This window comes from Balaenoptera musculus, chromosome 2, assembly GCF_009873245.2.
Source record: "Balaenoptera musculus isolate JJ_BM4_2016_0621 chromosome 2, mBalMus1.pri.v3, whole genome shotgun sequence".
NCBI classification, from domain to species: Eukaryota; Metazoa; Chordata; class Mammalia; order Artiodactyla; family Balaenopteridae; genus Balaenoptera; species Balaenoptera musculus.
This window is the reverse complement of record NC_045786.1, coordinates 144212716-144232897: the sequence shown is the minus strand read 5'-3', so window position 1 is coordinate 144232897 and position 20182 is coordinate 144212716. Positions and strand designations below refer to the sequence as shown.

The window sequence follows — 20182 nt, the reverse complement described above, 5'->3', positions numbered from 1 at the left end:
ATGATTTAATCCATTATTAACTATTCGTTGAGTGCCATCCTTTATTGGAGTCAGATCCATAAGGTGACATTTTATGTAGTGAAAAGGTACGAAAAGGTCTGGACTTTTAGAACAGTGTCCTTGACATTTAAGATATGAGGAAAACTTGGAGAAGTAATACACTTGACTAACCTGGATGCTGTATGAGTTCTGAAGTATCAAAAGGAAGTGAATAAGGCAAGAGGCAATGTCATATACAAATTTTTACACACTTCACAATATATTCTCTAATAAATCCTATGGCCCTATATGTTTCTGTCTCTTCACAGAGATGAATTAAACAAACAAACATACAACAAAAAGTGTAAGCCAAACAATTCAAAATAAAATACAAAGGAATCACAGCACTGAAGGAGACTATTCATAAACCAAAGCAACCCTGTTCACAAGACCATCTCCGCAATCCTAAATTCTCCTGTATTCTACAACTGCTCCAGACTCTTTCCCATGAATCCAAATAATTTTCTCCCAGCACTACCAACTGTGTAGTGTGACTTAACCTCTCAGGCTAAGTCTCCCACCTTTCTTACTGCTCCAATCCCCAGGTTTGCAAGGTGTCTCTTTTTTGGAGAGATTGGGGTAGGGGAAGATTGGAGAAATAGGGGTAAGGGAAGGGATTAGCAGTCTTACTTTAATAAACCTTACCCTGATCACTTTAAAATCTTCCTGATTCAGTCCAGGTGATGCTTTGGGGGTGAGGGTTGATACATTTGCTCAGCCCCAGAACCGAAAACAAAACCCCAAAGTTCAAATTCAAACCCTGAAGTATTGTTTCCACTCTCCTTTTTTTCATCTTTCTTATATACTGTTTGGACAACAATGACTTTGTACACCAAACCCGATAATACAGTGTGATAGAGCTCTGTGATATATTTTAGTCAAAGACTAGTGGAGCTCTGAAGAGGAAATAATTTACATTGCCTGTGGAGTAAGGGAGGCTTCAAGAACCTGGTTTCCCTAAAGCGGCATCTGGAAGATGTGGAAGTTCATGCAATACTCAGGGAGTTAATATCTCCTCCAGGATGGAGCATGGAGTGAATGAAGAACAGTGGCAGAAAAGGCAGGCCAAAGTCATATTACAAACGCCCTTCAATTACTTGCTAAGAAAATTGGAGTGACTATTGTAGGCAGAAAAAAAAAGAAAGAGAATCTCATCATTATTTATGTCTCTTAGATAACTGTCAGCAGTGTGGGAGATAGACTTGAGTTCACAATTAAGGTTTTGTTTTTGTTTTTTAAGTTTTTTGGCCGCACCCATGGCATGTGGGATCTCAGTTCCCCCCACCAGGGATAGAACCGGCGCCCTCTGCATTGGAAGTGCAGAGTCGTAACCACTGGTCTGCCGGGGAAGTCCCTATAATTAAGGTTTTTGTTTGTTTGTGTTGTTGTTTTAGACCCGGTGGGCCTAGATATGAGTGTTAACTAGATCAGCCTAAAGGCAGGAAGGAGATCAGGAATTTCTTTTCTAGAGACACTTAGGGGCGAATTTAATAGATGGAAAGATGATAAGGGATTAAACCAGGAATATTTCAGTGGCAATAAAGAGGCAGGGATAGATGGAAAGATTTACTCAGGGATAGCATGGGAAATGTGAGTCTTATGTCACCTGCACTCTATACTATTATGTCATCTCAAACACTTGACAGTTGAGGCTTTCTCTGACTCACCCTGGCAAATGGCACACATAGGGGGGGGTCTCTTTCCCAAGCTACCCATGGTTCATTCGTGTGCCCATTAGTTTGCCAGCCTCTTTAAGGCAGGGATCATATCTTTTCTTCTCTGTGTCCCACAGAAAGGTGTGCTGGATGGTTGATGAATGAGTGGAAACTAGACATTCATAAATGACTGAAGATTACATGCAACCTGGCAATAAACGCAGCAGCATTAAAAATTCACGGATAGCAAGACAGTACACCAATTAACGTTAAACCTAAACTTTCGCAGCACTTTTTCCCCCCATCTTTTTTAAGCTGGTAAACTACCCATCCCACACATAACTATAGAGGCTAGAGTACTGGCTTCAAAGTAACTTTTTTTTTTTTTAATTTATTTTATTTATTTTTTGCTGTGTTGGGCCTTCGTTTCTGTGCGAGGGCTCTCTCTAGTTGCAGCAAGCGGGGGCCACTCTTCATCGCGGTGCGCGGGCCTCTCACTGTCGCGGCCTCTCTTGTTGCGGAGCACAGGCTCCAGACGCGCAGGCTCAGTAGTTGTGGCTCACGGGCCCAGTTGCTCCGCGGCATGTGGGTTCTTCCCGGACCAGGGCTCGAACCCGTGTCCCCTGCATCAGCAGGCAGACTCCCAACCACCGCGCCACCAGGGAAGCCCCCAAAGTAACTTTTTAAAAACAGATTTTATTGAGCTGATTTTATGTGCCAGGGAGTGTTCTGAGAAGAGACCCAGAACACAGGAGGTACAGGTTTCTATATCGGTTGACGATTACTACAAACACGACATAAGTCCGTAAGTCCCGATTGCAAACCAGCTTTCCGGAACCAAACCTCTGACGCTCGAATTTCCGGGGGGAAGCGTGAGTATGTTACTACGGATCGATTGCTTTGGCCTGGCGGAGACTTATCTGGAAGGGCCCTGCGCTGGGAGGCAAAGGAAAGGAGGTTAGTAAAGGACGTACTCCGGTGGAGGGACCCAGAGCCACTGAGATTCGGGAGGCCACGCTGGCCTGTTTGGGTGGGTTTCCAAGCGGGTCGGAGAGTTCAGTCATGTTCGCCCACGCGGTGAAGCGCGCCCTGCGCAAGAATAAGACCCTTCGCTACGGAGTTCCCATGTTGGTGAGCGCAGTGAGAAAAAAGTGGGGGCGGGATTCCGGAAGGGGTGGGACCACAAGTCTGGCTGGAAGGAGAGTGCGGTGAAACTGTAACGCGTGCGACCCGGAACGGCAGTCTGGGCTAGGAAGGGGCTGGCGTTTAGGCCGTCCTAGTCTCCTAGTCTCTCCCCGCGCTGGTAGTGGGATCTCGAGGCCCCGTTTTACCTCTTTGGTAGTTACCTGGATGTGCTTCTGAGAGTGATGTCAGAACCAGATTTTTTTTTTTAATTTTAAAAAATAACTATTTATTTATTTATTTAGTTTTGGCTGTGTTGGGTCTTCGTTTCTGTGCGAGGGCTTTCTGTAGTTGCGGCAAGCGGGGGCCACTCTTCATCGCGGTGCGCGGGCCTCTCACTGTCTCGGCCTCTCCCGTTGCGGAGCACAGGCTCCAGACGCGCAGGCTTAGTAGTGGCTCACGGGCCTAGTTGCTCCGGGGCAGGTGGGATCTTCCCAGACCAGGGCTCGAACCCATGTCCCCTGCATTGGCAGGCAGACTCTCAACCACTGCGCCACCAGGGAAACCCCGCAGAACCAGATTTTAACCCAAGTCTGGATGATTACTAAACTTCCTTCCTCCCCCCTGCCCCCCGCGCCCACCACTAGCTACAGCTTGACGATACTCTGGATCATTGGAACTAGTTGTATTTACTTAATTTAACTATACATTTTCGGGCATCTTCAGGTTTCAGCTTCTTAGTTTGTGAACTGGCTTAATTCTTCCAGGGTTGTTATGAGTTAAACAAATCCTTGTGAGTTGAATGTAGCACATTGTAGCAGCCCTCAAAAGACGGTCGCTGAATTATAGTTGATATTTTTAAAGCACGTTGAAAGTAGTTTTGGTGTCTTATTTCTTTGCATCCGCTCCTACATACACTGCGTTCTCAGAAGGTCGCATTAGTCTTGAAAATTTAGATCGATGTTGGCTTAACACAACACCAACCCGAGTTGGAGTCCAGCGAGACCACTCATTTTCTTTTTAGTTTGACCTTGGCAAGTTACTTTGCTTCAGCAAGCCTTGATGTCATAGTAAATGAAACAATTTAAATATAAAGCATGTGGACAAAGTCCACTTTCTTTTAAAGAGTATATTACTTTGGTATGGATTTGGTACAGGTGAAGTTACCAGCTTTTGCATTTAAGCAGGACTAAACGAAAGAAGGACCTTAGAAAAGTAATGAGTTTTTTACTCATCTTTGATGAATGTGGATTTCTTTCTAAACTTTGGAAACTCCTTTTTATCTATCTTTTTTAAAGTTTAAAGAAAACTGTTTATAAGACAACCACTAGTTGTCTAACCATTAGTTAACCACCAATCTACTTTTGTCTATAGATTTCATAGAATAATACAACTTATGGTCTTTTGTGACTGACTTTGTTCACTTAGCATAATGCTTTCAAGGTTCATTCATGTAACGTATCAAAACTTCATTCCTTTTAATGGCTAATATTACACCAGTTGGAATATTTATTTTTCATTGATGAACATTTAGGAGGTTGTTTTCATTTCTTGGCTGTTATGAATAATGCTGCTATGAACATTCATGTACAGATTTTTGTATGGATGTGTTTTCATTTCTCTTGAGTAAATACCTAGTAGTAGAATTGCTGGGTCATATGGTAACTCCATGTTTAACATTTTGAGGAACTGCCAAGCTGTTTCCCAAAAACTACATCATTTTACATTCCCACCAGCAATATACAAGGCTTCTGATTTTTCCATTCTTGCCAACAGTTTTCATTGTCCACTTTTTTTTTTTAAATAAACCCTTACTAGTGGGTGTGAAGTGGTCTCTCACTGTGGTTTTGATTTGCATTTCCCTAATGACTAATAATGCAGGACATTTGTTCATACAGTGGATTATTGGTTATCTGTATATCTTCTTTGGGGAAATGTCTATTCAAGTCCTTTGCCCATTTCTAAATGGGGCTGTTTTTCTTTTTATTGGGCAGAGGTTTTCTTAAACACCTGGAACCAGTAAGTTTCCCAGTCTTTGTCAAGGGGCTCTGTGTGCTTGATCGGGTATGCCTTCAATACTCAGGCAGGTTACAAACTGCTTCAAGCTGTTACTTCTTGCTTGCTCAGAGCCTCAAGGTTAGCCATAGGTGAGTGTTTAGGGCGTTCTCAGATCTCTCCTGAGCTTACACACTGCTCTGGGCATGTGGACAGTTCTGCTCATGTGCATGTCCTTCCAGAGTGTCAGGAATATGTTTGAGCTTTTCAGAGTCCTCTATGGGCACCTTATGCCTCATATTTTCCTTTTGTTTTTTGGTTAGACTATTCCTTGCCCTGTTATCTACCACCTCAGGCAGTATGATGTTAAACAATGGCCTCAGAATTTTTTCAGCAAACACTTCCAGGGAGAAGTCTGTTTGCACTAGTTGAGCTCCAAGTCAGGAAAACTAAAGACAGCCTTGTGAGTGGGTCTTCCAGGGAACCACCAGACTGGTTAAATAATGAAAATTCTCAGGGAATAAGACTTTAAGGAGCTCCACCCCATTATGCCCCTTCCAGTGGTTACTGCTTTATATCATGATTTTAGACTGTTGTTTTTCATGTTTACCAAGGAGCTGGGGTCGAGATGTGGGAATAGGTAGGTTAAAAATGCCACCAAGCTTTCTGCTTTAACTGAGATTGAGTCATTCTTCTTACGTAAATGTTCCCAACATTATTGCAGGCCTTTTTTAATTTCCAAAGTTCTGAAAAAGTAGATTTTTGCCAGTGTTCTCATTGCTTTAATGGAGAGGGTTTTTGGAGATTCTTACTCTGTTTCACTGATGTCACCTTTTTTTTTTGTTTTTTTTGGTTTTTTTTTGGTCTTTGCTGAAATTTTCTGATTTTTCGTTTGTTTATTGCTCTTTGAGGCACTTTTATGATGGTACCTTTAAAATCTTTGTTAATGTCACTTTCAAGTTGCTGTTTCCTGATTCTTCTTATAACAAGTGAATTTTTATTTTATCTTGGACATTCTGTATAGTATGTTAGGAAACTTTGTATTCTCTTTAGGTCTTCTACTTTAGCAACAGTCACCATGCTTGCGTTAAGCTTGTGGGTAGAAGTTAATGTAGGTAGAGAAGAGCAAACACTGTGCCCTGGGGGTACTCCAAGTTCAGAGGGTTGGGGTGTACAGGAGGGACCAATACAGGAGACTAAGAAGGGTTCTCAGTGAGGTAAAAGGAAAACCAGGTTTAAGGGAAGAGAAGGAAAATGTGATCAACGGTGTCAAATTTTGCTCATGAAATAAGATGAGAACAGAGAGTTAAACATTGCATTTAGTAACATAGATGTCAGTGATGGTTGAAACGGGTCTAAGAGAAAGTGGAAAGAGCAGCAAGCATAGACACCTTGTTTGAGAAATTTTACTGCAGGTAAGAACAAAGAAATGGGATAATAACTGATGGGGAAGTAAGGTCTAGAGAAATTTGTTAATAAGATGGGAGAAATAATAGCATTTTTTATGATGAATCATGCAGTGTGGTGAGCAAGATTTTTGATGAATCACTGCCCTTCAGTATATAAGATGATTGGGATCTAGTGCAGAAATGAAGATATTTAGCTAGGAGTGTAGATACCATGGTAATGAGTGGTCGATAGTACAGTGAAGTTTTGACACTAACTATGTAGCATTAGTGCAGACTTCATAGATTAAGTGCACAGTTCTCCATAAAACTCCCCTTATCAGACACCAGCTGAAAGCTCTGCGATATGAGGCCACCTGTGCTTCTGATCAACTGGTTACAAATTCAGTGGTTCCTAATAGCCCCTCAGGTTCAGTAATTCAGCAGAATGACTCACAGAACTCAGGAAAGCACTGTACTTAGGATTAGTGTTTTATCATAAAGGTTATGAATTAGGAACAGCTGAAAGAAGAGACCCTTAGGGCAAGGTCTGGTCTTACTGGGGAGGGTCCCAAAGGCAGAGTTTCCCTGTTTTCTCCCTCTGGAATCAGGGTGTGCTACCATCCCAGCACATTGATGTGTTCACCAACCAGGAAGTTCATCAAGAGTTTTTTATTGGGATTTTCATCATCTGTGGTTGATTGGCTCATTGGCTGTGTGACTGAACTCAATCTCCAGCCCCACCCTTTCCTCCTTGGAGGTCAGGAGGTCAGGTTGCTATCACATGGCTCAAGGCCCCCACCCACTAGTCACATGGTTGATCATTCCAGCATGGCCAAGCTCTATGCTGTGACTATCTAGGGACCCACAATGAGTCACCTCATTGGTATAAACTCAGTTGTGGTCCCAATAACAAAGATGCTCCTGACACTCAGGAAATTCCAAGTGAGTAGCTCCCTCCCAAGAACCCAGGACCAAGACCAGAGAAATTCTTTATTATGTAACATGTGGGTATTGTGATGGCAGTGGTGGAGAAAAGAGATGATGGTGGCCTGGACTAGAATATTAGAAGATATAGTCAGAAATTGTCAGATTCAAGAAATATTTTGACAGAACTCAGGGATGGATTAGATGTGAGATAGGAATTAGAGGAGCTAAAGATGACGCCAGAGAAGCTGGCTTGAATGAAAGTATTTGACCTTAATTGGGATGTGGAAGATTGAGTAGCAGCAGATTGGGGCAGAAAGAGTGTTGGGGTAAAAAATCAAGAATTTTTTTCATGTTAATTTATATATACCTGTTAAACTTTCAAGTGGAGATGTCAAGTAGGAGGGCAGGTCTTCACTTCAGTGGGATGTTTCCCACTGAAAATGTACATTTGGAAGTTGTTAGGTTATAGAGCCTATTTAAATCCATGGAACTGAATGGCATCACCTAGGGACTCTTTTGGTTGTGAATAGGTTAAAAAGGTGTGAAGACTGAGCCTTTTGCGATGCTCCAACAATTTGAGATGGGAAGGTGAGGAAGAATGAATAAAGGGAGGCTGAGAGGAGTTAGGAAAATCACAGGTGTGTCTTTTTGTTACCAGCCGGGGTTCTTGGCCTTCCTTAATCAATAGAAATTGATAAGAGGCCAGACAAGAAATTCAGGCAAGGCTTTATTAGCAGGGGGGAGCAAAAACAGTTAACAGGTTCCCTTGCTTGATCCCCGAGGGTGCGGGCCAGCTGATTCCTTATATGGGGTGAGCGTAGGGATGTGTCCATGGGTGGGGCTAAAGGGGTGGCTTAGGTGTTCTGCCCACCCCTTTGGTGGTGTTGAGTGCAGGGGGCATACCCAGTACCCTGCTTTTGCTCCTGACACCCTGTTTTTGCTCCCGGCTCTTCAGAAGTGGCAGTTGGGTTTTTGGTCTTTTTGTATCTTGTTGTGCATAATTTGCCCCAGCTGTGCATGCTTGCAGTAATTTTTAGTCCTTTATACTTTCTTTGCATTTTGTTGCTGGAGGAGAAGTTTGTCCATGTGCAGGCACTGCAGCAAAGGGTCCCAGGTCCCAGGTCCCAGCGTGTCTCATTTTCATTGAAACCAAGAGACAAAAAAGTTACTTTATTTATACAAAGAATGATTACATATTGACATTGGAAGTATTAGCTGGTTATATATAACAGCTATTTTTCCTGGTTTGTTATCTTTTGATTTTATGTCATTTTTATTTCATTTATTTGCAGGTAAGAGACTAAATTTTTATGTGGTCAGATTTATTGGGTTTTTTAATTCATAGCCTCAAGGTTGTGTCGGTATTCCAACTTCAGAATTTTAGAATTTTATATTTTACAGTGTTTTTATCTGTTTGTATTACTTTAATTGGTAATATTAATATATTGATGGTAGGGATCAAACTTAATTTTCTTCCAAATTGCTAGACTTTTACAGCTTTAGGATGAGAGTAAAGCCCATTAGATTATCGGAGGAGATGCTAAAGCAGTAATGGCAATTCATGGGCTCTTTTAAGGTGTACCACATACTGAGAAGGGTAACGTATTTCATGAGATTGTTTTATCACTTGGTTAGAAAATGGAGAAAAATGCTCTCTAATTGTCCTATTTTGCAAAATCATAAAATTGAAAGAATTCTAGTCTTGAAGAAGCAAGGTCAGGATTTTATTCCTGGATTTACCCATTACAGTCATGAGCAAGTCATTTAGTTGGCTGTGCTTTTATTTCCTCATCTATTAAGTGTATTTTTTTCCCTTAGCTCATAGGTCTTTTGTAAGAATCAAGTAATATAATGCTTCTGATGGTGATATTTAAATCATAAGGTCAAGTACAGGTGGGGGTAATGATTTTGGTATTTGCTCATGTGCTAAAATGTTTCCCAGTGATAGTGTGTACTATATCTACTCTGAAAAGATGAGTGGTAACTTACCAGGGAAAATAGTCTATAGGATTTTGTATAATCTGCCACTGTTGGTGTTCAGGTAAGTAATGTATAGATAGACCTAATTCTGCCCTTCTATTTTGTTTAATTGTTTCCCTGTCTTGTTTCAGTTGCTGATTGTTGGAGGTTCTTTTGGTCTTCGTGAGTTTTCACAAATCCGTTATGATGCTGTGAAGATTAAAGTAAGAACTGTCATTGGAGTTTGACATGTGTACATGTATGTTCTGGTTTATGAGACACGAATATTCAGTAAACTAAGCTGTCCTGAGTTTTATCTTGCTTTTTATGACTGATATATGGGGACTTCCCTGGCGGTCCAGTGGTTAAGACTCTGCGCTTCCAATGCAGGGGGCATGGGTTCAATCCCTGGTCAGGGAACTAAGATCCCACATGCTGCACAGTGATGTCAAAAAATAAAATAAATAACTAAATAAGTAACTAAATAAAATAAAAATAATAGAAACAGCTGTTAAAAAAATAAAAGACTGATATATGATCTTTGGACTCTTTTAAAAAAATTTTTTTATACAATTTCTAAAGGTTACTTTCCATTTACAGTTATTACAAAATATTGGCTATATTCCCCATGTCATACATTATATCCTTGAGCCTGTCTTACACCCAACAGTGTGTACTGCCCACGCCCTCACCCCTGTTGCCCCTCCCCCCTCCCCACTGGTCACTTCTAGTTTGTTTTTTATATTTGTGAGTCTGCTTCTTTTTTTGTTGTATTCACTAGTTTGTGATATTTTTTAGAATCCACATATACGTGATATCATACAGTATTTATCTTTCTCTGTCTGATTTATTTCACTTAACATAATGCCCTCCAAGTCCATCCATGTTGCTGCAAATGGCAAAATTTCATTCTTTTTTTATGGCTAAGTAAAACATACATGTGTGTATATATATATATATATATATATATATATATATATACACACACACACACACACACACACACACATCTTCTTTATCCACTCATCTGCTGATGGACACTTAGGTTGCTCCCATACCTTGGCAATTGTAAATGTTGCTGCTATGAACATTGGGGTGCATGTATCTTTTTGAATCAGTGTTTTTTTTTTTTTTTTTGGATATATACACAGGAGTGGAATTTCTGGGTCATATGGTAGTTCTATTCTTAGTTTTTTGAGAAACCTCCATACTGTTTTCCACAGTGGCTGCACCAATTTTCATTCCCACCAACAGTGTAGGAGGGTTCCCTTTTCTCCACGTCCTCACCAACATTTGCTATTTGTGTTCTTTTGATGATAGCCATCCTGACAGGTGTGAGATGATATCATGTATACTCCATATACTAAGCAGTCTGAGTTTTATCATGTTTTTCAGGGCTGATATATGATCTTTGGGCTCTTTCTTACTCTTTAAAATGACATTAATGATCACATGGAAGTGAATCATGAAATGTAAAGAATTTAGTAATCTTTCTCCTCACTCACTAAAAACTTTGCAGTACTGTTAGCTTTTTCCCACAAAATATGCTCTGGTGTAGCCATTCTTAGGATCTAGAAGGGACTAAAGAATATGGGACAATAATTTCACTCCATTTTATTATTCTAATTGTAAATTAGCTATTTTGTATTAATACCAGTAAATTATAAGTTATATTGATGTGTATCTTTAGTAACTAATACTAAAAGAAAGGAAAATTATCTTTCATTATAGTGATACCTATCTTTTCATAGCGATCCTTTTTATAAGTATGCATTTGTGGTAGGACTATACTGGCTCCTGCATAGATATATTACTGTCTCTATTTTTACAGGTGAGGAATCTGAGGCTCAGAGAGCTTAAGTAACTTGCTTAAGGTCATGTGGCTATTTAGGGGTAGAACTAGGATTCCCACCTCTATGATTACACAATTACTGTTAAATTCAGGTCTGTTGTTACAGAACCATTCTGGTTAATTCATTCAGAAGTATGTAGCTTTTGTTTGTGGCACACATCTGATATTTGAGGGTTTTTTCCCGAGTACAGGTGACCCTTGAACAACAGGGGTTTGAACTGTGCTGGTCCACTGATACCCAGATGTTTTTCAATAAATACTATAGTACTTTTTATTTTTTTATTTTTTATTTTTTATTTTTTAAACATCTTTATTGAAGTATAATTGCTTCACAATGGTGTGTTAGTTTCTGCTTTATAACAAAGTGAATCAGCTACAGATATACACACGTTCCCATATCTCCTCCCTCCCGCATCTGCCTCCCTCCCACCCTCCCCATCCCACCCCCCCAGGTGGTCACAAAGCACCATGCTGATCTCCCTGTGCTATGCGGCTGCTTCCCACTAGCTATCTATTTTACATTTGGTAGTGTATATATGTCCATGACACTCTCTCACCCTGTCACATCTCACCCCTCCCCCTCCCCATATTCTCAAGTCCACTCTCTAGTAGGTCTGTGTCCCCATTCCCGTCTTGCCACTAGGTTCTTCATGACCTTTTTTTTCCCCTTAGATTCCATATATATGTGTTAGCATACTGTATTTGTTTTTCTCTTTCTGACTTACTTCACTCTGTATGACAGACTCTAACTCCATCCACCTCATTACAAATACCTCCATTTCATTTCTTTTTATGGCTGAGTAATATTCCATTGTATATATGTGCCACATCTTCTTTATAGTACTACACGATCTGCAGTTGGTTGAATCCACAGATACAGAACTCGTAGATATGGCGGGCCAACTGTTATTTATTGAGGAAAATCCTTGTATAAGTGGACCCTCGAGGTTCAAACTCGTGTTTTCAAGGGTCAGCTGTATTTCATTAGCAGACCTCAGTAATGTTGGTGGGAGAGTATTAAAGGCCTATTCCATTTTTTCAGTTAATTTTATGGTTTAAGAGAAATATCAATGCTAGTTAGTCTTAAAGACAGTAGGTGTTAGAATAAATAGTAAATTTAAAAGAAATATATACTTTCTATGAGGGAATAGAGCAATTATAACTGAGTTTTAAAGTTTCTGTTAGCATCCCAATTATTTTATTAAGGAATTTTTTCCCTTTTGCTTTAAGATGAAAGTTATAATAATCTGACTTTTGGAAATGGGATGTCATGTACATATTTGAAAAATAATTGAATATTTGTCATGTGTTTATCATGTGTTAGATCCTACAGCTAAAGATTCAAGAAACTGGTTCTTATAAAGCTTATAGCATCATCAAGGCTGGGAGACATCTAATATAAACATGTATCCAAACATACAATATTACAATGCCCAGCGAAATGCTATATTAGAATTCTGCGTAAAACATTACTAGAACTTCAAGGAGAGGCATACGGTTTAGACTTGGGAAACGGGTATCAGAGAAGGTCTGCTAGAGGTATCAACCTTTGAATTAAGGTTAAGAATGAGTAAGAGTTAGGTAAATGATGGAAATGATTAGTATTATATAACACAGAGTGGCTAACATAGAGTGGAGATTGGGGGAGCAAGATAAGAGGGAAGAGATTGTTTCAAGTGGAGATGGAGAGACCTGTTAAGACACTTTGGCAGTAGTATAGATGAACAATAATGGAATCTGAAATAAAACATTTGCAATGAAGATAGAAATGAATGGGTTCCAGAAAAATTTTTATCAGCAAATTGATAGTGACATATGTGATATTAAAATCTGAATAAATATCAGATGACTTGAGGCTTTGGTTTTGAGGACTGGGTAAATTTTCTTAGCAAGAGAGAGTGAGGGAGATTGCAGTAACAGAAGAGGTCTAGATGAGGGGGTCGAAGTAAGGAGAATAAAGTGGGAGAAATGAGGTTGATTGAAGTTAAGAGGATGAGATTGGTCAAGGTCTATGGAAGGAGGCTGAGAGGACAAAGCTGAGGTGAGAAGGATCAGAGAACAAGACCTCCTGAGATTGAGATGTCCAGGTTGGTTGATGTTGAGAAGTCAGACTCAGGTGAAGTCAAGAGTCAGTGTTTAGGTGAGGTTGAGTTCAAATAAGGTTGAGAGGGTAAGGTGGATTAAATTTGAGAGGAATTGAGAAGGTAAGATTGGTTGAGGTTGACAGTTGTTACAAGGGTTGAGAGGTTGAGATTAAGGAGGAGTCGAGGGAAAGATTGCTGAGATCAAGGGCTGGGGGTCAAGACTGTGGCTGAGAGGACAAATTCAGTTAAGAAAGATCAAGGATAAGTACAGCTGAGAAGTTTTGAGGAGGGTGGAAAAAGACGGTATTGATTCAGAGTGACCAGCCATTTTAGTTTGCCTGGAACTGTCCTGATTTTAGGCCTGAAAATCCAGTGTCCCAGGACGTAAAAATTCCTGCTTTTCAGTCGTGGGTATGGAAGGTTGAAAGGAAAGTACAGAACCCATGAGGTGGGCTTAAACAAATAAGCTGAAAGCAATAGCTTTCAATTTCTAGTGTGAAATAGATATGACATAGCTCATCTGCCTTCATTATGGCTGTTGCTCTTTTTTTCTCCTGACTCCTAATGCTAACAACTGTGGATCCACAGTAATAGATTATCTGCTTTTGCATCACTCCAAGTAATATGATTTAAGTGTACAATTAAGTGCATTGTAATCCTGAGCATTAACAGTCTTTTTTTTTTAAACCTTTGCTTGCCTGTTGTAGTTTGTAAAGAAATAGTGCTTGTTTAATTTTTAACATTGTAAATATCATGACCATGTTTTTTAGGATTCAGATAATGAAAATGAGAATAATTACAGTACCAACCACCAGTCTGTTCTCTGTATCTATGAGCTTGGTTTTTTTGTTTGTGTGTTTTTTTAGATTCCACATACAAGTGAGATCATTACTGACTGTATTCCCCACACTGTATGTTTCATACCCATAACTCATTTATTTTGTAACCGGTAGTTTGTACCTCTTAATTTTCTTACCCATTTCTCTCCTCCTCCCTTCCCCCTTCCCCCTTCCCCGTGGCAACTACTTGTCTCTGTATCTATGACTCTGTTTCTGTTTTGTTATGTTTGTTCGTTTGTTTTGTTTTTCAGGTTTCACATGTAAGTGAAATCAAACAGTATTTGTCTTTCTTTGCCTGACTTATTTCACTTAGCATAATCCTGTTGTCAAAATGGGGAGGTCCATCCCTGTTGTCAAAAATGGCAAGATTTCATTTCTTTTATGGCTGAATAATATTACATTGTGTATAGACACATCACAATTTCTTTATCCATTACCCATCGATGGACACTTAGGTTGTTTCCATGTCTTGGCTATTGTGAATAATGCTGTGGTGAACATGGGGTGCAGATACCTCTTCAAGATAGTGATTTCATTTCCTTCAGATAAATACCCAGAGGTGAAATCCCTGGGCCATATGGTAGCTGTATTTTCCATTTTTTGCAGGAATCTCCATAGTGTTTTCCACAGTAGCTGTACCAATTTATATTCCCACCAACAGTGCACAAGGACTCCCTTTTTCCACATCCTCTCCATCAGTTGTCATTTCTTGTCCTTTTGATAATAGCCATTCTAACAAGCATGAGGTGATATCTCATTGTGGTTTTGATTTGCATTTTCCTGATGATTAGTGATGTTGAGCATCTTTTCATCTACCTGTTGGTCATCTGTATGTCTTCTTTGGAAAAATGTTCTGATCCTCTGCCCATTTTTTTAAGCAGATTTTTTTGGGGGGGTGCTACTGAGTTGTATGAGTTCTTTATATATTTCAGATATTAACCTTTTATGAGTTATATGATTTGCACTTATTTTCTTTCATTCAGTAGGTTGCCTTATCATTGTGTTGATTGCCTTTTTCTCCCCCCAGTATTATGTGTGTGAAATTCACCTCTATTTTAGCTCTAAATTCAGGGTCAGCAAGCTTTTCCTGTAAGGAGCCAGGTAGTAACTGTTTTAGGCTTTGTGAGCTACACTCTTCCACAACTATTGAAATCTGGTGTTGTATCATAAAAGCAGCCATGGACAAAAACAAATGAGCATGGCTGTGTTCAAATAAAACTTTACTGACAAAAATGGATATTAGACTAGATTTGGTCCATGGACCATAGTTGCTGACCCCATGATTTTTCATTGCTATATAGTATTCCACTAATTATACCGTAATTTATTTGTCCATTTTACTCTTAGACATTTGGGTTGCTTGGCAGTTTTGGTTAGTGAAAATAATGTTGCTGTGAACATTCTTGTATATTTTTCTTGCTGCATGTGTACAAAAAAGGAATTGCTGGATTATCACCTTTATTTGATAATTTCCAAACTGTTTTTCAGAGTGATTGAATCAATTGTAGGGGAGAAAAAATAATTTTCCCTTTACCCTTCTACATTCTTGGCTGAGATCCTTCTGTAATAAAATACAGATTAATAAGAGAAAAACAAACAGAAGTTTAATAACATGTATACCTCTTGTATACATGGGAGATACCCAGGAAAAGTGAGTAAAACTTTCCCCACCATCACCTTAAATACTATCTGAAGACAGAAGAAGGATGTTGGAAGGGAAGGGCAGTTATGAGAGGTTACTGGGAAAAACACAGTAAAAGGGTAAGGTTGTTACACAGATTTAAGTGGGTGCGTTCTCGATTGGTAGAAGTTTGTTGTGATTTAGAATCATCCTTCTCTTCCTGGTACTAAAAGGGAGACGCTTATAAATGGAGATTTCCTTTATAAACGTATGTGTCCCTCACAAAAGGGTAACTTGTACTGGTTTTCAGAGCTTGCTTGTCTAGTGTTTCCTAAAAACAATCAGCTCAAGATAATCCTTATGCCAAAGAGACATATTTTGGGGTGTCATATTCTGCTTCCCTTCACATTCTACACTGCTGCTTTAAAACAAAGAATGTCGTCCTCCATCCAGTTCTGTAGGTGATCTTGGGTGGCCTTGGACAGCAGTGGCTTGAAGCAGGATTTCGGTTCCCTGGCCAGAGACTGAACTCAGGCTGTGGCAGTGAGAGTGGTGAATCCTAGCCACTAGGCCAGTGGCCAGTCGGCTTTGTAGAAGTGAATTTCCACAAAGAGATGGAAAGTAGTGAAACAAAGTGTTTATTAGGAGGAAAAAGAGTATGTGTGAAAAAACTTAACACAGGTGGACTCAGAGAAAGAGTCGCGCCCTCGTGGTAGTTTGAATCACTTACATGGGGCATTTCTTCTGGGTTTCCTCTGGCCAGTCATCTTGCCTGTGCCTGGCTCTTAGTCCATATTTGTTTATCTCGGGGTCCTCCCCTGTGTGTGCACGCATCTCTTAGTCAAGATGGATTCTAGCGAAGAGGGCTATGGGTAGGTTGACATCACTTACTGTGGAGTGGCGCCCCCTCCCATTTTGACCCCTGAGGAGCCTTTCTGCGCATGCATAGTCGGGAAGGTCTCCTTGACCTCGAGAATGAGAAATATGTGGTCTCTTTATCGTTTATCTGGGCAGGGCTGAGCTCTTCCTTGCTCCTGTCCCCCAACGGGACAGTCTCAAGCTGCTCAGCCTGGGGCCCATCTGTCTCCTGCCTCATAGGGATCAAGTCATTAGCCACTACAATCACTGACTTTACAATACACCCTGAAAGGAATTCAGGACAAAGAACAGGATGAGACACTCTGCTTTGGCAAAACAGGCAAAACAGGCCTTTAGTTAGATATATTTTGGAAAATATTTTTTATGAACCTGGATTCTTGCATCTTCCCATACTCAGAAGAGCACTAAAATCATTAACTGAGATGTCTCTTCCTCATGACTAGCAATAACCTTCTACCGAGATGTATGCTTGATTGCACGTATTCCTTAGCCATATATATACTATATATATATACTAGCCTCTTCCCCTGCCTCTTCAGAGCAGTTCTTCAGATCCATCTGGGAGGTTGTCTCCTGGGCTATAGTCCTCAATGAGACACTGGATACTCAGCCGAGAGCGCTTATATTGTGCATTTTTCTTTCAGTCATCACTGCCAACAGTTTTTTGTTCCCCAGGCTCCAAATACTTGCCAATACTTGCTATTATAGGTTGGGTTTTTTTCCTCATTTTGTTTTTTAAAGCAATTTTGGTGGGTGTGTTATGAATTGTTACCTAATTACGTGGTGAATTTGAATTTTTCGTGATGATGAAACTGAGTCCCCCTAAAAGTTCCTGTATTGAGTTTGATTAATCTCTCTATCCAGAACTCTGTTCCCTTTCTTGTCCCATCTGACCTCAATCTTGAGCTAACTGAACACTAATCAACCAGAGTCAGATGACTAAAAAATTGCTGTTGTTAGTAACATCATTAATGTACTAAAACTGCTATTTTAGATATCATCATTAATGTAGAAACTCAGGTTGTTTCTCTAGGGCAAGACTAGCTCACAGACCCCTGAGCCATGGACTGCCTGGGCAGAGAATCATAAACCAAAGACATCCTGACTCTCGAAACTGCGATTAAGAAATGATTAATTCCATCTTCTTTTGTAATATAAGCTTGTAATGTGATGAATTTCCTTTTAAGCATGGCCATGGCTATCTCATGAAAGTTTTAATATGTAATATATTCATAATCAATCAAATTAAATTTGTTTTTATTTATCCATGAGCTATTTAGAAGTGTTTTTCCTTAACTTATAAACAGGGAATTTTCTAGTTACTATTTTTTATTGATTTCTAACTTGAGTGTGTTGTAATCAAAGAAAATTTTCATTGAGTTCTTTCTTTTGATACTTGTTGAGACTGGCTTTATGAGCTAACACATGATCAGTTTGTATGAATGATGTATGCTTGTTGGGTACATAATAAAAGTATGTTGTTGGGTACATACTAAAAGTTTATACATCCATTTGGTCAAGTTTGTTATTTGTGTTTTTTCAAATTTCTGTGTTTTTGACTTTTTATATCTGTTCTCTTACCAAGAGAATTGTGTTAACATCTCTCATTACGACTGTTTGCCTATTTCACCGTGGTATTAGGTACATATAATTTCAGAATTATTATGTCTTCTCCGTGAATTGAATTTTCATTGTAATGAAACTTTGCGTGGTAATAATGCTTTTTCCCCTTACCTATTTTGTTGGATATTAATATGGCTTCACCAGCTTTCTTTTTAATCTCAACCTTTCTGTAAACTTAAGTTTTAGATGTATCTCTTATAAACAGAAAATATGTTTTAATAGTTTTGTTTTTTAATTGGCTCATTAAATATATTCACATTTAATGTAATTTTAAAATATATTTGGGTTTAAATATGCCTTTTATGTTCTATTGTTATAATTATTTCTGTCGTTCTCTTTTGGATTAATAACATTTTATTATTTTGCTGTTGTTCCATTAGTTTGGGAGCTGTAGTCTTACTCTTCCACTAGAAGTTGCACTACAGACTGCTGTGGTCTACAGATTTTTTTTTTTTTTCCTTCTACTCTTTTGGTCTTGATGGGGAGCAGAATACACCACCCCAAAATGTGCCACTTTGGCATGTGGATTGTTTTAAGCTGAAGGCAATTATGATCCAACAGACTCAGGAGAAGCTTTTTATCTCTTCCTTAACTGCCCAAAAGGATTTAGGTAGGAAGCCTGTACCAGGAAGATAGCTATTATGAGAGAGAACTTTTTATATCAGAAGGACTTATCTGCATGGCATGGAAACGTTTGTTTACCAAACATTTGGTCTTCTCATCTTCCTGTGGATTATCTGCTTCCTCTTTGAAGCCCCAGACCCCTACCCCCTTAGCTCAGGATGGCATATAAGTCTAATTTGACTGCCTGTGAGTCTCATGTGTTTGTGGGGCTCCAATACATACATAATTACATGTTTTTCTCCTGTTAAATCTGTTTTATGTCAATTTAATTATTAAACTAGCCAACGACCCTAGAAGGGAAGAAGGGAAAATTGTTCCTCCCCAACAGTCTGGTTTTGGTATTGGGATAATGTTGACTTCATAACATGAATTGGGAAGTGTTTCCTCTTTTTTATTTTCTGGAAGTGATTATGTAGAATTGGTGTTACTTCTTCCTTAAATATTTTATAGAATTTGCCAGTGAAACCATCTGGGCATCTCGTTTTCTTTTTCAAAATGTTTTTAGCTATGAATTTAATTTTCTAAATAGATGATATTATTCTGGCTATGTATTCTTCTTTCTCTTACATTTTCTAATTGGTTTTTACTTGCATAAAGAAACTATATTGATTTTGTATGTGGATCCATGCCCTTTGATTTTTGGGTGTTGATCTAACTACCTTGTTGAATTTTCTTTAACAAGCAGTAATCATAGTAAATATTCTTAATAGAGAAACATTAAAAACATTGCTATTAAAGCTAGGAACAATAAAGGAATATCCGTAATTGTAGCTACTTTTAAAGTAATATTTTGGATATCATAGCCCATAAAATTGGACAGCAAAATGAACTACACGGTTTTTTAAAAAAAATTTTATTTTATATTGGACTGTAGTTGATTAGCAATGTTGTGTTAGTTTCAGGTGTACAGCAAAGTGATTCATTTATACATATACATGTATCTATTCTTTTTCAAATTCTTTTCCCATTTATGTTGTTACATAATATTGAGCAGAGTTCCCTGTGCTGTACAGTAGGTCCTTGTTGGTTATCCATTTTACATATAGCAGTGTGTACATGTCAATCTCAAACTCCCTAACTATCCCTTCCACCACCCAGCCTTCCCCCCACTGGTAACCATAAATTCATTCTCTAAGTCTGTGAGTCTGTTTCTGTTTTGTAAATAAGTTCATTTGTATCATTTGTTTTTTTTAAGATTCTGCAGGTAAGCAGTATCATACAATATTTGTCTTCCTCTGTCTGACTTACTTCACTCAATATGATGATCTCTAGGTCCATCCCTGTTGTTGCAAATGGCATTATTTCATTCTTTTTAATGGCAGAGTAATATTCCATTGTATATATGTACCACATCTTCTTTATCCAATCATCTGTCCATGGAGATTTAGGTTTCTTCCACATTTTGGCTATTGTAAACAGTGCTGCAATGAACGTTGGGGTGTGTGTATCCTTTTGGACCATGTTTTTCTCCAGATATATACCCAGGAGTGGGATTGCAGGATCATATGGTAGCTCTATTTTTAGTTTTTTAAGGAATCTCCATACTGTTCTCCACAGTGGCTGCACCAATTTACA

At 39.1% G+C, this 20182-nt stretch overlaps 1 protein-coding gene across 1 annotated transcript in view; it reads left to right on the top strand.

Moving 5' to 3' along the window:
• The first annotated feature begins 2435 nt into the window (after positions 1 to 2435).
• The window catches only part of LOC118889655 (cytochrome c oxidase assembly protein COX16 homolog, mitochondrial), a 32836-nt gene continuing 15089 nt past the window's right edge, over positions 2436 to 20182 (top strand). The window contains exons 1-2 of the mRNA XM_036841623.1: positions 2436 to 2825; positions 9238 to 9309. Of these exons, the coding sequence (XP_036697518.1) occupies positions 2757 to 2825; positions 9238 to 9309 (141 nt within the window). The 5' untranslated portion in view covers positions 2436 to 2756. The remainder of the gene's footprint in view (positions 2826 to 9237; positions 9310 to 20182) is intronic.